This window comes from Diadema antillarum, unplaced genomic scaffold (genome assembly GCF_040938485.1).
Source record: "Diadema antillarum isolate AM-2024a unplaced genomic scaffold, OU_Dant_1.0 scf00000231, whole genome shotgun sequence".
In the NCBI taxonomy this organism is placed as follows: Eukaryota; Metazoa; Echinodermata; class Echinoidea; order Diadematoida; family Diadematidae; genus Diadema; species Diadema antillarum.
The window spans coordinates 1,708,413-1,732,392 of NW_027271120.1; the positions used below are offsets into that span (position 1 = coordinate 1,708,413).

At 36.5% G+C, this 23,980-nt stretch overlaps 1 protein-coding gene across 1 annotated transcript; it reads right to left on the reverse strand.

The window, feature by feature from the left end:
* Positions 1 to 463: 463 nt before the first annotated feature.
* On the reverse strand, positions 464 to 22,462 carry LOC139724832 (putative methyltransferase DDB_G0268948). Its single transcript, XM_071635957.1, has 5 exons — positions 22,355 to 22,462; positions 19,939 to 20,099; positions 16,052 to 16,284; positions 2,865 to 2,949; positions 464 to 563 (listed from the first exon to the last, which is right to left on the reverse strand). The coding sequence occupies exons 1-5, from the start codon at positions 22,460 to 22,462 to the stop codon at positions 464 to 466; spliced, it is 687 nt and encodes a 228-aa protein (XP_071492058.1).
* Positions 22,463 to 23,980: the final 1,518 nt, after the last annotated feature.

Here is a 23,980-nt window from a genome sequence, read left to right on the forward strand (position 1 = left end):
TGATACTTGTTTTATTAATAACTATTATGTTTTATATAAAGACCTTTAATTAGGATCATAAGATAACAATTTTTTTATTATCATTACTACAAGACGATACGACTCCCACTCTCTCTCCCCCCCCCCCCAATTTCTCCCCTTTTTTTCCTTCTGGTCCCCATGGAAGACCATAGTATGGTTCATGCGGTTTACAAAATGAATGAGTTGCTTCACTATCTGTTTATTCCCGGCGGTAATCAACGATTTAAAGTGTATTGGTGTGGCTATAATCTTTGAGTACGATACACTAATTCCGTGACTTTAAGTGTAAAAGAAACGTTCACTCATCAACGATTCTATATAAGGTACTGCATATAACGTAATCTATAGTGCAAGATGTTGTCATCGGTTTAATCACTGCAGCAGAAAAGAAGACAAAAAAATCATCATCAAGTATTTCTACTGAGATACACGAAGCTATCTTCTAGTTGTCAGCTGGTTTTCTTGCGATGTACATGAGTACCCTCTTCGTGGCCGTGACTTTAGTCGTCTTTGGATCACCTCCCCCAAGAATGGACATGATGCTGTTATAACGGAGAAATCAAAACTTGAGATGACAATTATGATAAATCATAATGATAGCATGATTACAATAAAACACAAACACTCCATCTCCACCACAAAATTTGTACTCTACCACTTCAACAGCAGCAACAACAACAACATCTACTATACTACTACTTGTACTACATTACATGAACATAAAATGAATAAACAAACAGAAAAGTGTAAATAAAGAACAACTAATATATGAAACAAGTAAACATAGATTGACAGATAAACAAATATTATGTTATACATAGATGAACAAATCGATGAGTAGTAATGTATATATAAACATAGCTTAGAAAACGTAATAACAATAACTTAAAAATCTTCTTGTTATGAATGTGTTTTCCTTTTCAAAAATCTTAACTCCTGAATGATTGCAGTACAACTTACTGTAATCCATTGTCCTTTGACTTATTTCATATACACTTTCCAATCATATTCTTTCCGAGTCTTTCTCATGAATGCTGTTATTTACGTGCTTTTACTTAATTGTCTCATTGTTTGTAATGTTGTCGATTTGGTTATCAGTTAAAGAAACCTCAACCAACCAGGTAATTGTAGTCTACCTTGCCAAAATACTTTTTCACAATTTCTTAATCCCCCACGAGCCTAAAACTTGCATACAGGTCCTATATTTCTTGTCTCTCTGTTTTTATATTATGAACATTTTCTGAACTTGACCAATAGATATATAAATGTGCATTAATTCAGTATACGATTATATGATTAATGTATTCGTTATGTATTATGTTAACAATGTATCAATAATGAAAAGTATTGGTTGTATGATTTATGTTTTCATTTCATTTCATTTCATTTCATTTCACTTCATTTGATTTCGTTCGCATTAATGATAAAGGAAATATCCTGATATAGAAAATACTTAGATCACAATTTTGATTGAAATAAATAAGAATGATTATAATTGTCAATTCTTCTGTTTGGTCTGCTAGCACCAGATTAGAAATGATTGAATAAACTCTATATAGGTAATAATATACAGTTACCTTCTCAGTATTTTCAAATAAGAAGAAATCAGTAAAACTCATGTTTTAGTTTGAAAAATGATACAATGACAGTGCAAATTTTAACACACAATGCCATTTTCATCTATTATGTTCATCATGCTATCAACACCGTAAGAAAACTTAGTAATTGCATGTGGAAAACAACAAATGAAATTCGTCTCTTGCAGCATAGCTCATAACCAATCTTCTCAAAACCAAACTTTTGCACACAATACCAAACCGGTATATGGATACACACCTGTTTTGTAAGTCTACGAAGCGTGTTGTTTCTGGATGATCCTTCAAATATTGAAAGACACACGCGTACGTCTTGTAGCATTCCACAAATTCGAAGACGGTAGTTTCTTCCCGCACATCTACGTGACAACTATATAGGGAAAAAAACACAAAATCGCCTGAGATATTTTCCATACTCCGTACAATTGCTGAACACTAGCGTGCACGCACGCACACACACACACACACACACACACACACACACACACACACACACACAATCCACAAAAGAGAATAGGAATTATAATATGGTCCCCAAAATATCAACAACAAAATCACCCACAGCTACCAATCCACTAAAATTGGGGGGGGGGGGGGGGGGAGGGGTTGCATTGCCCCGGTCCTTCCCAGCTCCCGTCGCCACACGAAAAACTAGCAAAGCAAGCAAGCAAGCAAACAAACAAACAAACAAACAGACAAACGAAAAGCCTTCCATGGCCTCTACAGAAAGATGATCGTTTCGTAGGAAAATAGAAAGCTATGTATAGGTTTGAAAGTCTGGCCTATAAAGTATATAAAGGGCATTGTCATTGCCTTCAGTTTATCATTTATACACACCCATAAACACACACGCATACACACACACACACACACGCGTGCGCGCGCACACACACACACACATATATATAGCGTGCAGATCAATGACAGAGTGAGAGGTTCAATATTTTGCAATTGCACTATCGATGTTATGGGATATCTGACAAAAAACTTAAATTTGAAACGTTCTTTCATCTTTCATGAAAACTAGCACATTTTATACGTAGAGTTCTTTGCAACACTATAGAAATTCATAACTTTCGCCAGGTTTGAATGAAGATGTCGATTTTACGAGCTTCCGTGAGATCTGAGATAAGTGAATTCTCACTAAGACCTGGAAACGGCTGGTGTGATAGTGACTTAACAACATCATTCGCCCTCTAAACCATTCCCTTTTTGCACAACACATTTGGAGAGATTGTAGGTACGTACGATGTGCTTTCGTTGTAGGAAACACGGAGTCTGTGAAAATCTACGAAGTATCCGTCAGGAGTACTGGCCCGAAGTTGTTGGTCATCTTTCTGAAGGAAGTGAAATTGAGCGTTATTATCATTATTCTGTTGTAACCAATCATTAACTCGAAAAATAATGACTCGCATTCCACAATTTGCCTCGCAATGTTGAACTCTTACATAATAATGTTGACAACGAATTCGCAAATTATTATGTATGTATATAGTCTAGTGGGATTTCTGACATCTCTGAAAAAGGATTCTCTAAAAGGTTGTCAGAGGCATTTTTTAGTAAAAGTTGGGAACCGAAATCTTTTACCTAATTTGAGTATGCTGAATCCGAGAAAGCCGGTTACCAAGCGAAATTCATCGACTTTGACTGTCTAATCTGCATAACAAAATGGCTGCCCAGTCTCAGAACATTTTCTACAAAATTCTTTGCAAACGAGCGGGGAAAAATGATTTGAAATCTCTGTACACTCAATGGAATTAGCGATTTGAGGGATAAGAGTTTCTTAGGTGATGAGTATTTTTATTCATAATTGTGCAAATTAGTACTGAAATATACAAATGAGTATATATATATATATGTGTGTGTATAATATATACTCTCTAAAAAAATCGAGTGAAAATTTTCACTCTAAAAAGAGTGAATACAAAAAAGAGTGAATTTCGAGTGGAATTGGAGTGAATTTTGAGTGAAAATGCTCATTTTCACTCATTTTGGAGTGACGTCAGGGATCACTCGAAGATTTTGGAGTGATCCTGACGTCACTCCAAAATGAGTGAAAATGAGCATTTTCGCTCAAAATTCACTCCAATTTCACTCGAAATTCACTCTTTTTTGTATTCATTCTTTTTAGAGTGAAAATTTTCACTCGATTTTTTTTAGAGAGTATGTATATATATTAGAACTGGAAGAGTACTTCTTTATTTTCTTGAGAGGCAAATTAAACACTATGTAGACTTTAAGGTTTTGAGGGTTAGCCATCGCAAATATTGTAATTGGTATGCAAATTATTATGTAGGCTTCATGAGTCTTATAATATTATGCAGTTCATCCATAGCCTATACACCCGGTCGGATTTTTTTTTTTCAAATAACTCTTAAAAGCCAGTGATGGATTTTTTTTTTAATTCAAGTTAGGAGCACGATTTTTAACCAAAATTGCGTGCGCTAGGGCAATTTTTTATTTATAATAGATAATAATAGAATAATTCATTTATAAATTGAAGCAGTTTGTTTTCCATTTAAAGTACTCTTGATGTTTTATTGAACTATGATTTTGCCATATCAAAATTATGGAATATTAGCGTGGGGAAGCTCAGCTAGGATGAATTGATTGATTTTATTTCCGCAAAATAAAATAGGTCACTTCTTATTGAAAAATGCAAAGAAATTATCACAAAAGTACATGAAACTGCGACTGGATGGCCCTACTCAGCTCCGCCCTCATGGTGGAAGACTTTGCAATCTTAAACTTTGCGATATTTTGCCAGTCTGATCTTATTCTGATAAACTGTAATAACCACGTTAGAATAGCAGTGGTCGAGGGAGAAGAAATAGAAAAGAAGACGTATGACACATATCTATGGCCTTTCTATACATCTGTTAAGAAAAAAAAAATGTTACTTGGTCTACAGTTTAAACTCTGAAATTGCCTCGGCCAGTGCAATCTGCGAAATAAGGTTCTCACCTTAGCGGTCCTTTTTGTTTTGTTTTGTTTTGTTTTGTTTTGTTTTGTTTTGTTTTGTTTTTTAACATACGTGGATAACATGCCGCCAGTGATAACCACCAGGTATTGATGCATTTCTATTTATTCTTAAGTGGACGACGCCACGCTCCTTTATCTGTCTGACTTTTGCTAGAAAGGTAAATTATTCGGCCCTATTCCTCGAAGAATATATACTGTTATGAATCTTAACCAGTGAGAAGTGATGTACATTACTTATCAATCTGCTTCCATTAACTAATGTCATTTTCTGTAAATCATTATAATTCTTTTAGATATCGAGATCAAGTCCATACTTCATGTTGGTCTAGAAGACACATTTTATGATAGATCTCACCAGGTGTGATTCACATCATAGAAAAGACACGAGGGAGTTTTCGCAAGCACGACGCGACCAGGAGTTGAGCGTGCCGTGTGCAAAATATGCTTCTGCGCATGATCAATGCCGAGAAACGTCCCGTCCTGGGGAAAATGAGTTCGGTACTCGGCCAAAATAGCGTTCGGTCCCGATGCTGGGCAGCGAGTGAGCCAGCCAGCTAGCCAGCCAATCAGCGATCTTGTCCATACGCCTCCGTCCTGTACAGGAAAGCGAAACTGCTTATCGGGACGGGAGTCCGAGTACGGGGACTGTCACAGCTGATTGCTTCCGCATATTCTCGGTCTTCCCGTCGTGTAGCGAAACTCCCTATACTTAGCAAGTGGGCCTCTATTTTATAACTTGAAGGACCAGTGGTTCATAGTGGTTTTATTTGTAAGAACTAATGAATACTGAATACTCATAAGGAACCATGTTACATACAGATTCCAGGTCGTAGAAGAGGGATATGGTCGCCTTTTTGTCTCTCATATATACTTCATCAAGTATAGTTTTTGAATATCCATGTTGTCACTTGAATTTCCCAAGAATTAGGATATTGATCTTTTTATGGAGGACCAGGGTTTTTCAGCACCTTGCGAACATGAAGTTACTTTTGTTCCCTTGAGAGATAACAACGATCCGATAGCTACCGTAAAGAGACATTCTTCGGTAGATACTGAGTCGCGCTTTTTTTTTTTTTTTTTTTTTTTTTTGCCAGACTGATACTGACAATGGGCCTACTTAGCACTCTTAGTAATGCAAGTGATCAAGGACTCACAATCTTATTTTGCTGCTTGTACGAGAAGGAATACTCAAGGATTCCAGAAACATGGTTGTTATCAGTCGTCTTCATAAGAATAAACTTACATTCGATTCAAAAGATGCATCACACAAGCTCGTTTGGCACACACACAAAAAAGTGTTCAACCATATTCCTAACAAAAGTAAACTGAACGCTTGCTGAATCACTCCTGTATAAAAAAAAAGGGGGGGGGGGAGAAAAACCTGCCCATTGTGCAGGACCTGATCTTTCTTCACCAGTAGACAATTATGGGTGGGAACGTTAAACAACTTTTGATTTGGCCTACAGCCTGTACTGATGTCTATAGCTCTAATCCTGCAAAGATGCCTTGAGATGATTTCATGTGCATGTGAAAGCAATGCAGAACGTTTCTATGTCAAAAATCATGCAGGAGTACGATGTATGCAGCAATGTGTGCATGTCAGCAACGATCTGATGATGCAAACCTTGCATGAATGTAGATCAATTCATTTCGATTGATAAATAGACTTTCCGACTCAGATTATTTTCTTTGACAGCCAAAATACAAAGGTGTTAAAGGTCCTGTTTACCTTTGGGAGCATTGATTTTAGAAATGTTCAATATATCACTTTTGATACATGTGTAGGTCAGTTGTATCAGAAAACACCGTACTATATAAAATTTCTGCAACAAAACATAAAAATGTGGAGATATCACTATTTTTCTCATTAAACCATAACTGCAAACCATAAACATTTTCATTACAAGTATTGTTCACATTTTGTATATTTAACAATACTGAACAACAATATTATACTGGTTCAAATTTTTACATTGGTTGTTTCTATCCCTAACTCACATTTTAGACCTATTTTGAAGCCCTAATGCTGGGTTTTTGTTTCATCTGCAAATGGTAAATTATGCCTTTAATAACTTAAATATTACAAAGTCATCGTTCGTTTCTGTTTCCGAGATTCCAGGATTTTTCTTACATTTCTTCTTTAGTTTGGCTTGAGCCTATATGAGCCTGATAACATGCAGTGTGGGTGAAGAGATAAATGGAAAAAAGAAAGACATTTTATGTTTGCAGACGATATTTATGAAAGTTGCCACTTGATTTTACATTCACCTGCAGATTGAAAATAATTACATACCAACTTATCCAATGAATCCGATAAAGTACAGGGAAAGATACAGTGACCTTGCGCTAATCTATACAGAGCAATGGATAGTGATGTGATTGCCCGATAACTTATCCTTTTAGATACACTTTCATAGCAAGACTGTGTTTTGGTGGAAAACATGCATCGAAAATGGTCAAATATTTGCATAATTTATTATGCAAATGAGATAAAAGAGGTGTGTTGTTTAGTAGTTGCAGTTAATTTTTGAATCTCTTTATCACACCAGGGGCCCGTTTCATAAAACTTGTCATAAGTGACAAGGTTAGTTGTCATAGATGTGACAAGCTACTAAAATCCTTGCACCTGAATGACTGAGAGAAAATTTGTCATAAAAATGTGGCAGTTCGTTGTCACTGATGAAAAGGTTTAAATGAAACAGGCCCCAGGAATCATGAACAAGTATTGATGTATAACTGTTTGGAAACAGATTCATATGTGATCCTGCAGCACAAAACCGACAAAAAGTCGCCAGACCTGGGTTTTTAGTTAGGGGCAGATTCTGAGAGACCAGACTCTAAGCTTTAGAATTAGGAATAACTCAATTCAAATGGACTCTCCTAACATAATTATCTAATCACAGAAGAGAAAACACGTAATCAGGAAAAGTGTTTACTGAAAAAAGAGGCTCTATAAAGTATAGGGTCTATTCAAGCGCTTAATCTCCCTAAGCTGTGGTAGCTGTGCAAAACAAAAATAGGTTTTGAATCTCCGCAGCAAAGGAAATGAGATTCGTCATGCTCTATAAGCACATTCTTTCCTTGACTAATACGTACTTTCAAAGCGGTATCGCTTTATCCTTTCAAAAGTTATGAGAGTTGAAAGGGAGGAATGTGGAAAGGGATTTTAAAGAGATGTTTGCCTCTAAGACATACCTGAACACACTATACTCTACCCCTAACAAAAAGTTGCAGAAAAAACTGCTGAAACACACTTTCCCATTCAGTTTATGGTCCCAAACCCAGGAATAATGTAGAAAAAGAGTAGCTCTCTCAGAAATCATGACAAAGTCGAGATTGACTTAGCTGACCAGTTTCACCTTTTTTTTAGGCCCCACGAAAAATCAAGAGGTGCAACTTTTTGTTGGTTTTGTGATGCCCGGTCACATGAATTCTTATATTGCGGCAGTGCGTTGAGGAATCTCGAAACCTATATACGGCCTCCTGAATACCAATCCGATAGCTCCCCTTTATTGATTGATTCCAGTCCTTAATTTACCCTAGACTCTCACGACACTATAATGTGCACCTTGTTTGCTCGATAACTTACCTGTTTTTCAGTACGCCAAGGTATACGTGTACAATTTGATAGCAAGACTTTGTTTTAGGGAAAATGTGCATAGAAATTGCAAATCATTTCCATAAATCATTATGCAAATTAGATTATTGAGGTATTTCATTGGCTTTTTTTCTCTGTATCTCATTATGATACATTACAACCAGGAAGGTTTTATATATAATAGGCGTTTTCACATCAGCCCGATAAAAATCCAAGCTCGAGATATTTTCCAATTTCCCAAGTCAGAAAATAGCGCGCTATTTCGAAACATCGGGCTGATGTGAAAACGCCTAATGATAACTATGTATAATGATTCAGATTCATATATCGCGGCAATGTGTTGTAGAATCTCGAAGCCTGTCTCTTCTGTAGTCTCTTGCATACCAATTTGCATACGTAATTGCAAATATTGTCATTCATTTTTTTTTCCTGAATTGGTTGCTTCCAGTACTTGATTTGGCTCTGTTGACACCATGTACGCTTTCTTTGACCGATACCTTATCTATTTTTCACTACGCCAAGGTACGGTTTGATAGCAAGACTTTGTTTAAGGAGAAATATGTTGAGAAAAATGGCAAAATATTTACAAAATTTATTATGCAAATGAGATGCGTGCTTTATTTCAATATGTGAAGTTGGTTCTTGTATCTCGTTATCACACCTGGATTAGTGAATCGGTCTTGATACAATGATTACTATATATTATCAGGATTATGATTCAGAGATATATATTGCGACAATGCATTGTAGAATCTATACCTGCCAGTCAAGAATCCTCTTGTATGCCAATTTGCATATATATTTGTGTATATATATATATATATATATGTATATATATGTGTGTGTATATGTATATGTATATAAATATATATATATGTATATATACATATATATTCATTCATTCATTCATTCATTCATTTTTCATTTCCAACAAAAACATAAATATATTACAAAAATTGAATACAGTGCATAAATTTCATCATACAAAGTAAAGGATAAATTTACAGAAAACTTGTAGGTATAGGAAAATGTTGGAAATGGGGAGGAATGCTAAAAAGCTGAGCTTGTAGGCTGCATTCCTCCCACACGTAATACAAGAAATTATATGATCGATTGACTGATAAACATTGAAAATGGATGAAACAAAGAAACTAAGACAAAAAGACCTATAACCTAACTTATCCGAAACAAAACCCTGAACAAATCCCTACATCAAGTCGCTGTCATGCTGGAAAAGAGAGGAGAGAAACAAAGTAGTATGTGTGTGTGTGTGTGTGAGTGTGTGTGTGTGTGTGTGTGTGTGTGTGTATGAGAGAGAGAGATAGGGGGGGAGAAAGCAGCTTAATGCGTGGAGTGAAGATAAAAGACAAAAAAAATAGGACACGAGAGGTAGTGGATGGATGGAGCCGCTTAGCTGTAATTTCAACAGAATATATATAAGGTTGGTTTTTACACTTCTTTGCAACCAATAAAGAATCAACAATTCTTATAACTATTCAATATATTTTTCTTCAGATTACTCTTAAAAGAACTTAAACTTGGAGATGTCCTTAAACTGTTAGAAAGATTGTTCCAATATTTAGGTCCAGCAAATGTAAATATAGATTGTGTAAACATAGTTCTAGTTAAAGGCAGATGGAATTCATCTGAGTGACGAGTCGGATATCTATGGAACGAGCGGTTTCTCGCAAACATGCTTGTGAAGACAGACGGCAACAAATTATTAGAAAGTTTATACATAAATTGGCCAAGACAATTATAATAATTATTATCCATACAGAGGATTTTTAGAGCCCAAATACAAGTGTTATTTTGTCGACGCACCTCATAACCTCCAACCCACTTAAAAAGTTTGTAGAACTCGACCAATATTTTTTGCCGAGGCGACCAATATTTAAAATATTAGACGGCAAGAGGGGGATTCCCCAAAGTTTTTATAAACTGCACCGTGATTGGTTGAGATATATACGAGACGACCTGAAATAAGAAGTAAAAACGTCTGTGATTGGTCAATCACGAATTAACTAGAATATCGTTTTTTCTAAAATTCTGTGTTTATACAAACAAATTTCATATACCAATTAGTTGAAATTGTTTTTCACACAATTTTTCAAAATATCACTTTCATAACAGGAAGTTAAATTTAGGTTTGATGAAAACAAGTTGCATTTTTTTGTGCATGCAGGCGCAAGGCGACGATTGCTCTTCTACAGCTCTGCATGCTCAGCGCTACTGCTAGATAGCCCGCGCGCGATATACTAGTAATGTAGCCGGCCGCCGCCGCTGCGCTTGCATTTGCATGCGCGATATGCATATTGCAGTTACTGTACATACGTACGTGTGTACAAGTACGTTATGTACAGCACAGGAGGACTAGTTGTGGTAGTAGTAGCCTAATTCGATCTTTCGCGATCTACGGTACATGTGACGTAAATTGTTTCTCAGATCTCGGATACAAATACATCTAATTCTGGTCTAGATTAGCTAGATCTCGGTCTAACAGTAACATGACGGCTACCTTGGATACATAGATCACCGTTTTATCAGAGACTGAAGTGGATTAACTTGCACTGAAGAGTGTACATGTACCATGCCCCATGTCAGGATCATTACACACTATACACAGTAGGAACAGCACTCGGAGTCGGAGACAGAAAGGGTAGGCCTAAGTGAAAATATTCTTTGCTAAAATCCTCTGTAGGATAATAATGATGATATTGAATGTCCTATTTTCGATTAATACAAGGAAATATTGGACTCGCTAAGCAAAATATTGGACTCGTCTTCGACTCGTCCAATATTTGTGCATAGCTCGTCCAATATTTCCTTGTATTAATCTCAAGGCCATCCAATATTATATAAATATCAGTTATCTTTAAAATTTTGTTTTCAGAAAATAAAGAAAATAAAGAAACATGACAAATTATTCGAAGAGCTTTTTTCTGGAGACGGGACAGTCTGTCGAGATATGTTGGATGTGTGTTCCCCCAAGCTATGATGCCATAATACAAATAAGGTAAAATCAAAGCTGAATATAACATTAAAAGGGTGGGAATAGGAAAATAATATTTAACTCTATTAATAACACCAATATTTCGAGATATTGTGTGACAAATACTATCAATATGTGACTTCCATGAAAGTTTATTGTCAATAACCAAACACGAACTTCATTGATACAACTTCATCTATAACTATATCATCTATTTTTATATTATTAGGAAGATTATTTAAAGTATTACTGAATAATATACATTTAGTTTTAAGAGGATTTATAGACAACTTATTTGACCTTATCCAACATAACAATTTCTTTAATTCAGAATTTAACAAATCCACCAAAATATGAGGATCTGAATGAGAAAGAAAAAAATTAGAGTCATCAGCAAAAAGTATAAAAGATAAAATATTAGAAGCATTTGTTATATCATTTATATACAAAATGAATAAAAGAGGTCCCAGTAAACTACCCTGAGGAACACCACAGGTGACAGACTGATTGCAGGAGTTTTGACCAGATAGAAATACGTACTGTTTACGATCAGAGAGGTAACTCCTGAACCACTCCAAGGCCTTGCCACGTATACCGTAGGTATAGTGATATAATTTATGAAGAGCCGGGTATTTTGTGATCAATGGTATCGAACGCCTTGGAGAGGTCCAGGAAGACACCCACTGTGTGATGAGCCCAATCTACTGCTTTGGCTACTTTTTCAATAAAGGAGAGAATTGCTTGAGAAGTGCTATGTCCTTTGCGGAAACCGAATTGTGAATCAGAAATGATATCATAAAAATCAAGAAATTTAAGGAGTCTAGAATAAACAACTTTTTCTAACAATTTTGAAAATGATGACGACAATGAAATTGGTCTATAATTACTAATATCTTCCTTGTTACCTTTCTTATAAATTGGGATTACTTTAGCAATTTTCATTCGTAGCGGAACAACACCACTGCTTAATGACTCAGCTATATTTTTCAAAATAACGTTATCAATACAATCAGGTCCCGAGCTTCTTTTACTTTCCAAACTCATAATGATATCTTTTACTTCATAACTAATAATCGGATCAAAAAAGAATGAATTTGAGTTGGGTAATTTAAGAAATTCATAGAATTTCTTTTGACAAGTAGGAATTTTATTGGCAAGATCATGTCCAATCTGCGAAAAGTAAAGGTTAAATGTATCTGCAATCATCACAGGGTCTGTTATTTCCTTGTCACCAGAAACAACTCTTGTAATACAAAACTTATCATTTTCTTTATTTATAGCAATGTTTATTATTTTCCAAGTTTTACTCACGTCATGCTTAAAAAAGGATATCTGATCCGCGTATAATACTTCTTTTTTTTTTCATAACGCAATATTCTTTTTTCATAACGCAATATATAGTGTAGCCCAGCCAGTTGGCTAAGGGACTTTACCAAATACCAGTTTATGTAGTCCTCTGAGTTGATTCCATTCTTTGTGCCCATTTACAAACTGGAAGCACTCTTTGATTTATTTGACTTGAGCTATTTCTGCACCCTTTCACCAGAGGTTATGCGGTCTTTCTACTGGGGTCAGAAACTAGACTACCTCTTATCTATGAATCATAAAGGCACTGCCCATTCACACAGTGTTTATAAGCTCAGTCGGTTACTACACCTAAAGATCATGTCTCAATGTGAATTCCCCCATCTTACTCCCACAGGTTGTCCCATTTCCACAGTTAGCAAAATCTAAAACCAAGTTGATTTCCTTCTGTGAACAATGTAGTCTAGGCCACTGACCGGCCAAGCCCGGAGTAAATAGGGACCTTTGTCCTAAAACTTGGAATTATAAATGACTGAGATCAGAATAAAGATAAACCCAAAGACAGAGAAAGTAAAGAAATGGGAGATTATGCAGACTTCTACCCCAATCACAATATCAATCAAATAAATCAGATGCATCAATGGACAGTTCAAGGGTTTGTACATAAACCAGATGCATCAATGGACAGTTCAAGGCAAGTGGCTTAGTAATCATTTTTTGGAAGAGTCTGGAAGGAAGGTAGGCGGAGCCAAAGAACATTTGACCAATCAGAATTTGTTTTATACTTTCTGCCCACCCTAAGATGTAATAAACCAATGGTACTTGACAACCATCAGTGACTGACCTGTAAAGTTAACCAATTAGCGTATGAGTTGTAGAGAGAGGGTTTTAATATCAATGAAGATTGTTTAGGGTGGAGGTGAATAAGATGTGAAGGTGAGAGAAAATTACAACCGAGTGCGATTTCTCCTTTGGACTCTGAAGGGAGCAGTCATGCCCCCCCCCCAAATCACTAATTCAGAGCAACTTTTCTCAACTTTTCTTCAGACTCTGAAGGGAGCAGTATATGTTTCCCAAATCCTTCTAACTTTGAATGATGCCTTTCTGAGACTTCTTCTCGGAAATCCAGAGGAGCATAAATGTTCCAAACGTCTTAAAAGTTTCATAACTTCTTTACAAAATTTCAAAGTGATCAGTCTGGCAACGTGAAACTTCAATATGGTGCTTTTCTGAGACTTTGTACCAACTTACTGCAGCTCCTATTTTCATCATATGTACACTTGAGATTGCTTGAGATTATTTTCTGATTTCCTGATCCCGGGAGCGGATGATGTCGCATCAGCAGTTATATTGATGCTTTTGGACTTCGACAAAAGACGTTGATTTACATCGTATCTCGACCATGTTCCTGTTGCCTATTCAACGCCGAGACCCGAATAATATGGAGTTCGGACGCCCCGACGAACACTCTGACCCTTTGGGAGCCAAGCCTGGAGCGCCGCCGCCGTTTAACATTTGAGGATCTGACCCATGGAGACGCCCCCTACCCCCCGTTTCGCGTTTCGCTGGAAGTGTTTTAGTTTGATGACTTGCGCATCCATTGAATTGTAAATACGGACAATGGACTCCACGCACGGTATACCGTGAGTAACACAAAATGAAGTTTAGTATTAATTCACCTCCACATTAGGTATCTATAACTTGTATGAGTAACTAAGAGAATAATTAAGATATACATCAAAATGATGATTTCAACCTGTCAGATTTGTAAGATCATAATATAATGTGGCATTCACTTAAATCCAATGTCAGTTGTCTTCAGTCAGTATAAAGAGTTATAACGCATGCTGGAGTGATAGTGAAGGATGTGGTGGTGGTCTATGTGTGATAAATAAATAACAAGTGTAAACATACAACTTTATACTTTTTTTAATTAGGACAATAGCAGACCAACCATAATCCAAACCAAATCTATAGCCTAAACCTATAGAGGAGGTAATATATATTTTATATACAAATATAGGATGTATAACTCGATTTTCGAATGGAGTGTCCTAACCCATCTAAATATGTAATGGAAAGAATGGACACATTCTCGAAAATGTTCACCAGAAAAGAGGCTATGGAATTTAGAATTTGCTAATACAAGTGCATAATCCTCACCACGCTGCTCTCTGCGCAATAAATGTGACAAAAACAGCGTTTAAAACTCTATAGTAACCATACACAATGATGGGATTTTTACATAAGTTACAGTTTTGTACATTCTAGCAGCATATGCTATATATTACTAACTTCCAAAGCAGTATAGCACCATCTATTCCAGGATTCTTATAGTTAAAGGCGAAGGGCTAAAGAGGGTTTTAAGACATGAGAAGGGGCCAAAGTATTGTAGAAAATCTGCAAAAATCACAGTAATCCAGTCATTTTATGATTTTAAAAAAGAATTCTGGAGGAGAAGAATTGCTCTTTCCAAAATTTTGAGAAATTACAGCTTGGCTATTATCATAATGGGCTAACCCACTTCACATAATATATAGTTTGAATTCTCATGTAAGATCTTGGCGTGCGACTTTTTGTTGGTTTTCTGATGCACGGCCATGCACATAATGATAATCAACAAAATCATGTTTGTTTGTTTGTTTGCTTGCTTTTTCTTTTTTTTTTGATTTTTTAAGAGTTGAGTTTTAAGAGTCGGGGGGGGGGGAGCGGGGGCAAAGACACTGAGTTTAACCCTATCTGTGCCAGGGACTTTAGACAGTGTGTTTAATACTATGGGACTTTCTGTGGTAATTGGCACTCAAAGCGCACAAAAGGTTAAAGGACGAGATCAGTTGCAGACAAGGGATCTTATTTCCATATAATATATATAATTGTGGATTTATATTGCGCAGTTTCTATAAAGCATATATAGGCAACTGCGCATAACAACAAGATGTAATTAAAAAAATCAGATTCAGAAGTAACACAATTTGTAATGTAATTCTTCACTGAAAAATTATACAATATACAGAAAAATACAACTAAGGGACTGATAATTGCATAATCATAATTCATAAAAATATATGATATCTGGGAACCATGTAGATAATGTACTATTCTGTAACTATGGGAAACTTTCATGAAATAGATGTGTTTTAAGGAGACTTTTGAAACTGTTGATTGATGATGTATGTCTGATTGAGGATGTATGTCTGATTGAGGAAGGGAGGTTATTCCAGAGTTTTGGTGCAGCACTAACAAAAGCACGGTCACCTGAGGTAATTTTCGTCTTGCACCGTTGATGACTGAGGAGCATGGTGTCATTTGAACTACGAAGTCTATAAAACTGGGCTGTTTTTATTGTGAGAAGTTCGCTGAGATAGGAGGGAGCCAAGCCATGAATAACTTTGAATGTAATGAGAAGAAGCTTAAACTTAATTCTCTGGCGTACTGGGAGCCAGTGCAGTCCATAAAGTAATGGACTAACATGTGAAAATTTAGAGGGTTGCAAATGAGTCTGGCACACGCATTTTGTATACACGTTGTAACTTACTTATCTGAGATTCATCACTTAACTCACATAGTTCAGATAGTTGTCAATGCAAGTATTCAACTTCGTCTCGGTCTCCTTATCTGGATGATCCAGGTAGATGAGGTCGTAATACGCTAAGGCCAGGCAGCCGTTCGCTTTAAGAGCGCGGTCGACCTCCTTCTCGAAGACGGGCCAGTCGTAGTAGTGGCTCGCCATCGCCGACGTGATAAGGTCGACGGAGGCATCGTCGACCGGTAAGCTCTCGGCTGGACCGACCCTGTGAAGACAGGTTATGAGAAGGTGACGGATGTCGCAAACTTTAAAAATTTCCGTCAAAGAGAAAGTTCTGGAAAGACATTCCTACTTCTGTTTTTCCCCATGTGAAGTGATGTCAGTCCCATGGGAAGAATGAGAAGAATTATGACTCATTACAAAGAAAAATAACTAATTATATTTCCGAAGCAGGAGGTATAGTAAAACAGTGATAGTTATGCTTTCATTGATACTTGATCACCATTGTACTATGGTAACTATAATACTGGTACCATAAGCAATTTGTCAGTCAGTTGCAATCGTAAATCCTTTGTAACAATATTCTGCCCTTGCGCTGAAAACTATACTACTAGTAGTTGTTAGTCGTATTGCATGCAGTATCATCATATCACAGATCCCCTACGAATGGTTTCGACAGTTGACAAAAATTTCCCACTTTTCAAGGTTTTGAGAACAATGGTGAATTGCTCATGTTTTTTCTTAATTCTGGAGAATCATGGCTTCAATAGTTACGTTCAGGTGGTGATCCTTAAAAGTTATGATAACTTCGAGGATAAGCTCTTGCCCCTCAAAGGGTTAGTAATTTTTTTGAGATGAGGATTCTGTTTTTTTACTTTTTGCGAGATAATTAGAAACCACTTATATGAAATAACAAAGAGCATTATTCAAAAGGAACGAAAAATCTAGTTTATGGAAAAAGATCGGTTTGGACGGAACTATCTTCAAGTAGACATTGGTATGAATGCCACTTATAACGTAATCCCAAGATTAATGATTTTGGAATACATCATAGGCCCTATATAGAAACACACTGGTTCAGATGTTTGATAAACTATTTACATAGTGGGTCAAATTCTATCGTTATATCCGCATGAAGAAAGATGTAAAAAGAATGCTGCCTCGTTGAAATTGTTATGCCGGCAAAAGTGATTTGTAATTATATATATTCAACATTACAAACCAGAATGTTAGGCCTCACTCCTTTATGGTATGTGAAATTATTCCATCGTATTGTTTTTCTACTTCTTCCTCCTCCTATCTGGAAGAGTTTTACTTCTGTTTCGCAATAGAATAATAATCTTCCCCCCCCCCCCACGTATATTGCTGTTGTTGTTATTTTTACTTCATTGTCCTTAAACATATAGAGAGAAAACCAAAGTTTATAAGGACAACAGCACACAGTCATGACCTAATGTTGGATCTCGTTCAGTCTCCCAATTCTTAGCTTGTAACACGATTCCTGTGATATTTCAGAAGAATGATACTTAAAATTGTTCGGTATACACCATCCACTCATGCGGGGATTAGCATGAAAAAGGAGGGCTGGGAGTTGTATCATCTCGTCCCCTATTTTTGATTCCAAAACAAAAGAAAGAAAGAACAAGAAAAAACACAACGAGACAATAAACCAAGGAGGTTTTATACATGGAGTTCCAACTGGCTGTAATTATTCAAACAGTTGTCAGATTTCTATTGATGTACAAAAGAATTCCACAGGTGCACTTGTGCCTTTGATGATCGATATTCCAAGCTGCCGTCTTGCTGAGCAATCTGAAGATTTATTTTGAACGTTATCATAATGTTGGCCATATTTTGTTTATTTATTTATGAAATGAAATGAAATTTCACTTAATAATAAAGCAGGTAAAACAAAAGTCAATTCCGTTCAGAAATTTGCTCAAAAGTGTAAATCAGAGCTGTATTATATGTGAAAATGCTTAAAACTGTACCATCCTGGAAAGCTGGTTTTATCACTTTTCCACTTAATTTCCCCAAGTGAAACAAATAAGTAATAATCTTCAAGTATAATTCTTTATTGATAGATGCACTGTATATCAGATTAGTGCCCGGGTATGCCCAGTCGAGTAATTTTCATCTTCATTTCAGCAGTTTTTCCTCAATTTCTGTTCGCTCATCCTCGTGTCTGTACCACCTACCTTTTATATGAAGGGATAGCGAAAAGTAATTACCATCACAAAGACATATCTTCCTTTGAAAGTGGCTGGTGATTATGCAATGAGACACGAGTCAATTATTGTCGTCGTATCGGCGCGGCAGATCCTGTTTGGCACATGCTTCAAATATTTTTGAGCTGCGGCTTCGAACATAGATCAAAGGGAATAACGCTATTGTTACTCCATCTCTTCAACCTCCTTGAATAAACTATCTGCCGCGTCGATTCATCACCCCTATATACATGTGTATAGAAAAACGTTCCATAGATCCTGTTTCCACACGAACACTGTGTCTCATGAGCATGCAGGTTTAGTAGTTGTAGTAGTATCTAGTAGTATAGTAGTAGTAGTAGTAGTAGTAGTAGTAGTAGTAGTAGTAGTATATAGTAGTAGTAGTAGTAGTAGTAGTAGTAGTAGTAGTGGAAGAAAATGCGGTAGTAATATGAGTTGTTGCTGTTGTTCTTGTCATTGTTATTGTTGTTGTTGTTTTCTGTCATGTTGAAGAAGACTTTACACGTGAAATCATTACTTTTGTTTTTTTAATGGACGGTCTGCCCCATGGAATTCTATCACATTGGAAAACTGAGTCTACATTCAATGTTTGTTTACAAAACAAGCAAATAATCAATGAACAAAAACATAAATAAACACACACACGCACACACATAGAAATGAATGTAAAGGGCCCTCCGATCACTTTTTTTTTTTTTGTGACCCAAATTCACCCTGTATACTTCTAGTCGTTCTTATTAGGCGTACATAAGCCCTTTCGGTACACTTGTGTTTCTTAACCCCGGACTTTCTCTGACCCAGGACTATCGTTAGTCCCGTACCAATTTTTTCAGCTTTTTACACTCGCCAATTAGTCCCGTACTAAGCTCTTGTCCGGGGCTAAGGAAAAATTGACCTTTTTACACTCGTATTTCTTAGTCCGGTACTTTCCAAACCACATGAATATTCATGATTACGCTGTGTACTGTACGCGTACACGCACGCACCGGCAGCACTTGATTACCTCGTTTCTGATTGGTCAGTGAGGGTCGGACTCCGTCTCCGTCGCTTAGCCCAGGATCATTTTTTCGTTCTGTTTACACTCACTTGCTTGGCACCGCAATTGCGGTGCTATATACCCCTGCTATTTTGCAGGGCCAGATAGTACGGGATTATCGGTGGGGCTAGCCCACTTTGGCAAAAACGAGTGTAAACAGAAAGTGGGCTAAGGATAGTCCCGTACTAACGAAGGGGCTAAGCCCCCCCCCCCCCCCTCCCTTTAGCCCCACCGTTGGTACGGGACTAAGCAAAAATTTACAAGTGTAAAAAGCCCTTAAGTGAAATACATTGTCAATTAATGTATCGTCAGCTGATTACATCACACGAATTTGATATCAAAAAATCCAATATACATTTCTTATTCATGTTTATATACCGTATTTGTGTGTAAACTCGGCCTAACGAGTAAACTCGGCCCCTAAACGACCCCATTACAAAGGTCCGAGTTTATAGGCATAGGCCTACCTGTTAATTAATTTCGTATTACATATGCATTTTCTCTAAAATGGTGTTCACGGAAAAGTTGCAGAAACCAACAAATTGAATACAATGAAATATTAAAGTATTTCTGCTGCATGTAATGGATAAATCAGAATCTACTGTTCAAGAGCCCGAAGTCTTTCACATCGAAAATCAGAATGTACGTCGTTTACCTAAAAGTTACGTTTTCCGGATTTTGGGCAGCCTTCGCAGCTTGGATCTGAGCCGGGCTGATGTCCATACCAGTCACGGAGGTGAAGTGCGCCCCCAGGAGACGAGTGAGTTGACCCGACCCACATCCGACATCGAATGCAAAGTCGTAGGGACCGGTTTTCTGCGGATAAATGTGTTACTGCGTATGTCAATATCAGGCTGAAATAATTCAACGCCAGTTTTTATAATAGATTGTTTTGCGTGAAATTCTGTAATCATTCTGGGATGAAAAAATGGAAAGTAACCAATGATAATGTGGGTAACTGAACAATGGTGTACATGACTATGAGATTTTTTGGTCTAAAATAGGCACAATGCTCAGTATCCCGGGGGGGGGGGAGGGTACTGTGGGCCTATTATGAGCTCGAAAGTTCGAAAAGTTCCTTTATTGCCAAGTAAGGGCACTTTCCACATTGATATGAATTTTAAATCTAGCACACATGGTTCAAACCACTACGTAAGATTGACTAGTTTTACTGTGTATATAACGAGGAAGCATCGTGCGAGAGGAAACTGCTTGTTATAGTGACACACATGCATGCACCTCTGAACATCCAAAGTTCTATCTTATGGGGCGCAATGTGACACCGTTAAGAAATCAATCATTTCGTTGACAAAATTATGACTTCGTTAAGAAATGAGTATATTTCGAAACGAAGTGACAGCATTTGGTAACCAAGTGACAGCATTTCGTAACAAAATAACAGTATTTTGGGGATACGAAATTAATATTTCGTAACGAAATGAAAATTTCGTCGATAAAATGACTATATTTCCGAACGAAAAGAACATTTCGCAACGAAATACAATCTTTTCGTGACTAAATGAGCATTTTGTAACTAAATGCTCTCATTTCGTTACGAAATTAAAATTTTGAGAAAAACTGGAAAATCCTTCGATAGGGGAATCTTTAAAGATTTGGTATACTGCCATCGTTGGACAGGGGGACTTCAACCATGACAATTTACGATGTTACAGTGAATACTACAATTACGATATAAGTAAATATGAAGAGAATTTCACAAAATGTATTTTTTCATTATTTGAATTGTCACTGACGTGTACTATAATAATATGCTCCCGATGTACCACTCGAATTAGAAATTACGCTTTTGTTAGCTCCCAACTCCTGAACGCTGTATCTCATCTTTTTTTTTCTCTCTCTCTCTCTCTTCTCTTTTCTCTTCCTATTCGGGTCCCTTATTCTCGTTTTTTCCCTCTTTTTATTATACATTCCACCTTGTGTTGTCATTTTCGGTCAAATGACATTTAAATTACTTTAAAGTTTCACGTTATTTGTTCTACGTGTGTGTATTCCGTTCCTTTAGTTAAAAAAAAATACTGTACGTTTATTGTTACAAGGCATAATTTTCAGAGGCCGTTGTCCAAGTCAAGCGATTTGCTTATTGATAAAGGTCTCCCCGACCTGTATATTTAAAGATCTTTAATGAAATTCATGTATTATTTCACATGATCAGAATGTGAAATCTTGTTTGTTTGTTTTTTCATGACTAGTGAATATATGTTTGATATGGTTGTACTTATTTTCTGTTACGTACAAATGGAGAAGCAAAAAATGACTGAAATTTACTGAAACCATGTCGAAGTTAATATAATTGTCTCTGACATCTTAAAGAGTTATAAAGCAATTGTTATGTTATAATGCTAAAAGAAAGAAGAAGCAATAAAGAGTCTTCTCATAATTATATGTAGACATGAAGGGAACGAAACTTTAAAATTCAATACATTTACTTTGTACTGATCGACTGATTTTCCTAAACCTCTCTGATGTTTGCTACTGATGCTGTATGCTTTCATTCAATCCATATGTATATATTTCGGGTTCTTATCCCTCAGACAATTCGTACTGTTGTTCACTGTAATGACGCTTTATGATAGCTGAATATTGATAGTATTTAAATCGTTTCTTTTTCTCTTAATAGGCGTACTTGTAAACAGTTAACTTTGACACAAATAGGAGTAATACACTTACTGCAAAGGTGATATTGCAGCAGTATACATGTAGCTCTCAGAAAAAGAAAATAAAACAGCTATGATATAGAGATATTTGCAAAAGTTCGGGAAAATTTAGTTTCTGAACCGTTTCTCTTCCTTGGCCACGTAAGGATTAGAAATATAACTTGAAAAATGATGCGGTTGAAAAAAAGCGAAATGTTCGACATTTTACTGTGACAATTACCATAAGTAAATGACAAACATTTGAAAGAAAAAAAAAAAACTTCTTGGAAATCTTGACAAGGAAAGTTCGAAATGAATACCAACAGTTTATGAACATCCAAGATTCGCTTCACTTGCCGCGTAAGTATTAAAGGACCATTACAATGTGAGACCATGAATCTCAAACTGCATACTTACCTTCTCGGCAAGAAAGTTTATCGCTTTGTCGACTACTGCGGGCGAGTAGCCTGTCCGAAATCTAAGGTAGTCGTCTGCGATGTTTTGATTTTCAAAGTATCGTTGCATGGTGGCAGCGCTGGTAACGTGTGCCCGGTTCAGCAAAAAATCCCAAACGAGTGAAGTCAATGAGGCAATACGCAACTTTTATACCCGCCAACTTAACGCTTCTCATGTTGATACACGTCGTTGATTGGTTGCTCACGATCATACCATGACCAGATCGGGTTTTCTTCTTCTATAGCGCAATTACCTTGCCAATCTGGCACTCCCATACACTTTTCTATGAGAGAGCTGAATCGTGTTTGTTTGTGTGTATGTGTATACGTGGGGGTGTCTTTCTTTTCTTTATTGAAGTATCTGCAATGCGCTCCAGTTTAAAGAGCAGTGCCCTTTATAATCCAAGAGTATTAGTTTTAATCTGTTATATCAAGCCACCATCTTTCTAAGTCTCTTATTTTTATACACTTGAAACGATGTTGTGACTATCCTTCATTATAGTACAGACAGGCTGCAAAACAACAACAACAGCAACAACAACAACAACAACAACAACAACGACCACAACAACAACCAAAAACAAATTATTTGCTCAACTCTGTAAAGCCAAGTAATAATGTTATTCAATTCAAATTCAATTCAAATTTATTTCGATTTTTCCGACAATAACATAATACACATCTCACTTACTTACGCCATGACAGAAATCATGTGATCGAAACAATGTGGATTGAACAGAGTAAACAACAACAATTGCAAAACTTGTAATGAAACTGAAGACCTAGGCACTGTGCTAAAAACGGACGGACCCACTGAAAAGACGATGCCTGTAGAGTGTGGGCCCCTTTGTCACTATAAAATTGCTCAAGAAAAAGCTTCAATCTCCTTTTACATGAGTGTAAAGAAACTATATTGCTTTGTCGATTATGTAGTCTATACAGATAGATCGATATTCACACACCCAGCAAACGCTGGGTGTCATTTTATTCTTTTTTTATGCATAGATGTGCAGATCTTTCATTGCAAAAAAATTTATATATATATATATATATATATATATATATATATATATATATATATATAAAGCGATATCGGGTATGTAACATCATTTGTGTTTACACGAAATATTCGATCTCCCCTTCGGGGAGAGAAAAATAACAATACACAAATTGGTACATCTACTGACGGCTTATTAATTTTATGATAGTTACTCTATTATGTAATACATAAGTTTCATTGTCCAGATTTTTGTAGTTCATGGCTTTCTCGCAAGGCGCATCATGATTGGCGTTACCATGGTGATCATAGTCCTCTGTGGTTCTTCGCTTTTCAGGATAGCCATGATGCTGCACGATTCATTGGGAAGATAAGGAACAGAATTGATATATTGCATTTTCTTCTTTTTTAACTTACTATAGAGCGTTCACGTATAGGGGACTTCATACAGAATAGAAATAGAATCTAGTCATGAATCGACATATCGGCTGCAGAATGCTTCCAAACACCACGAATCACTAGGGAGCTTTTAGATTTGCGACACTCTGACGTCGACAACTGTGTTCATCGTTCTCCTCTCTCCTTGTTGCA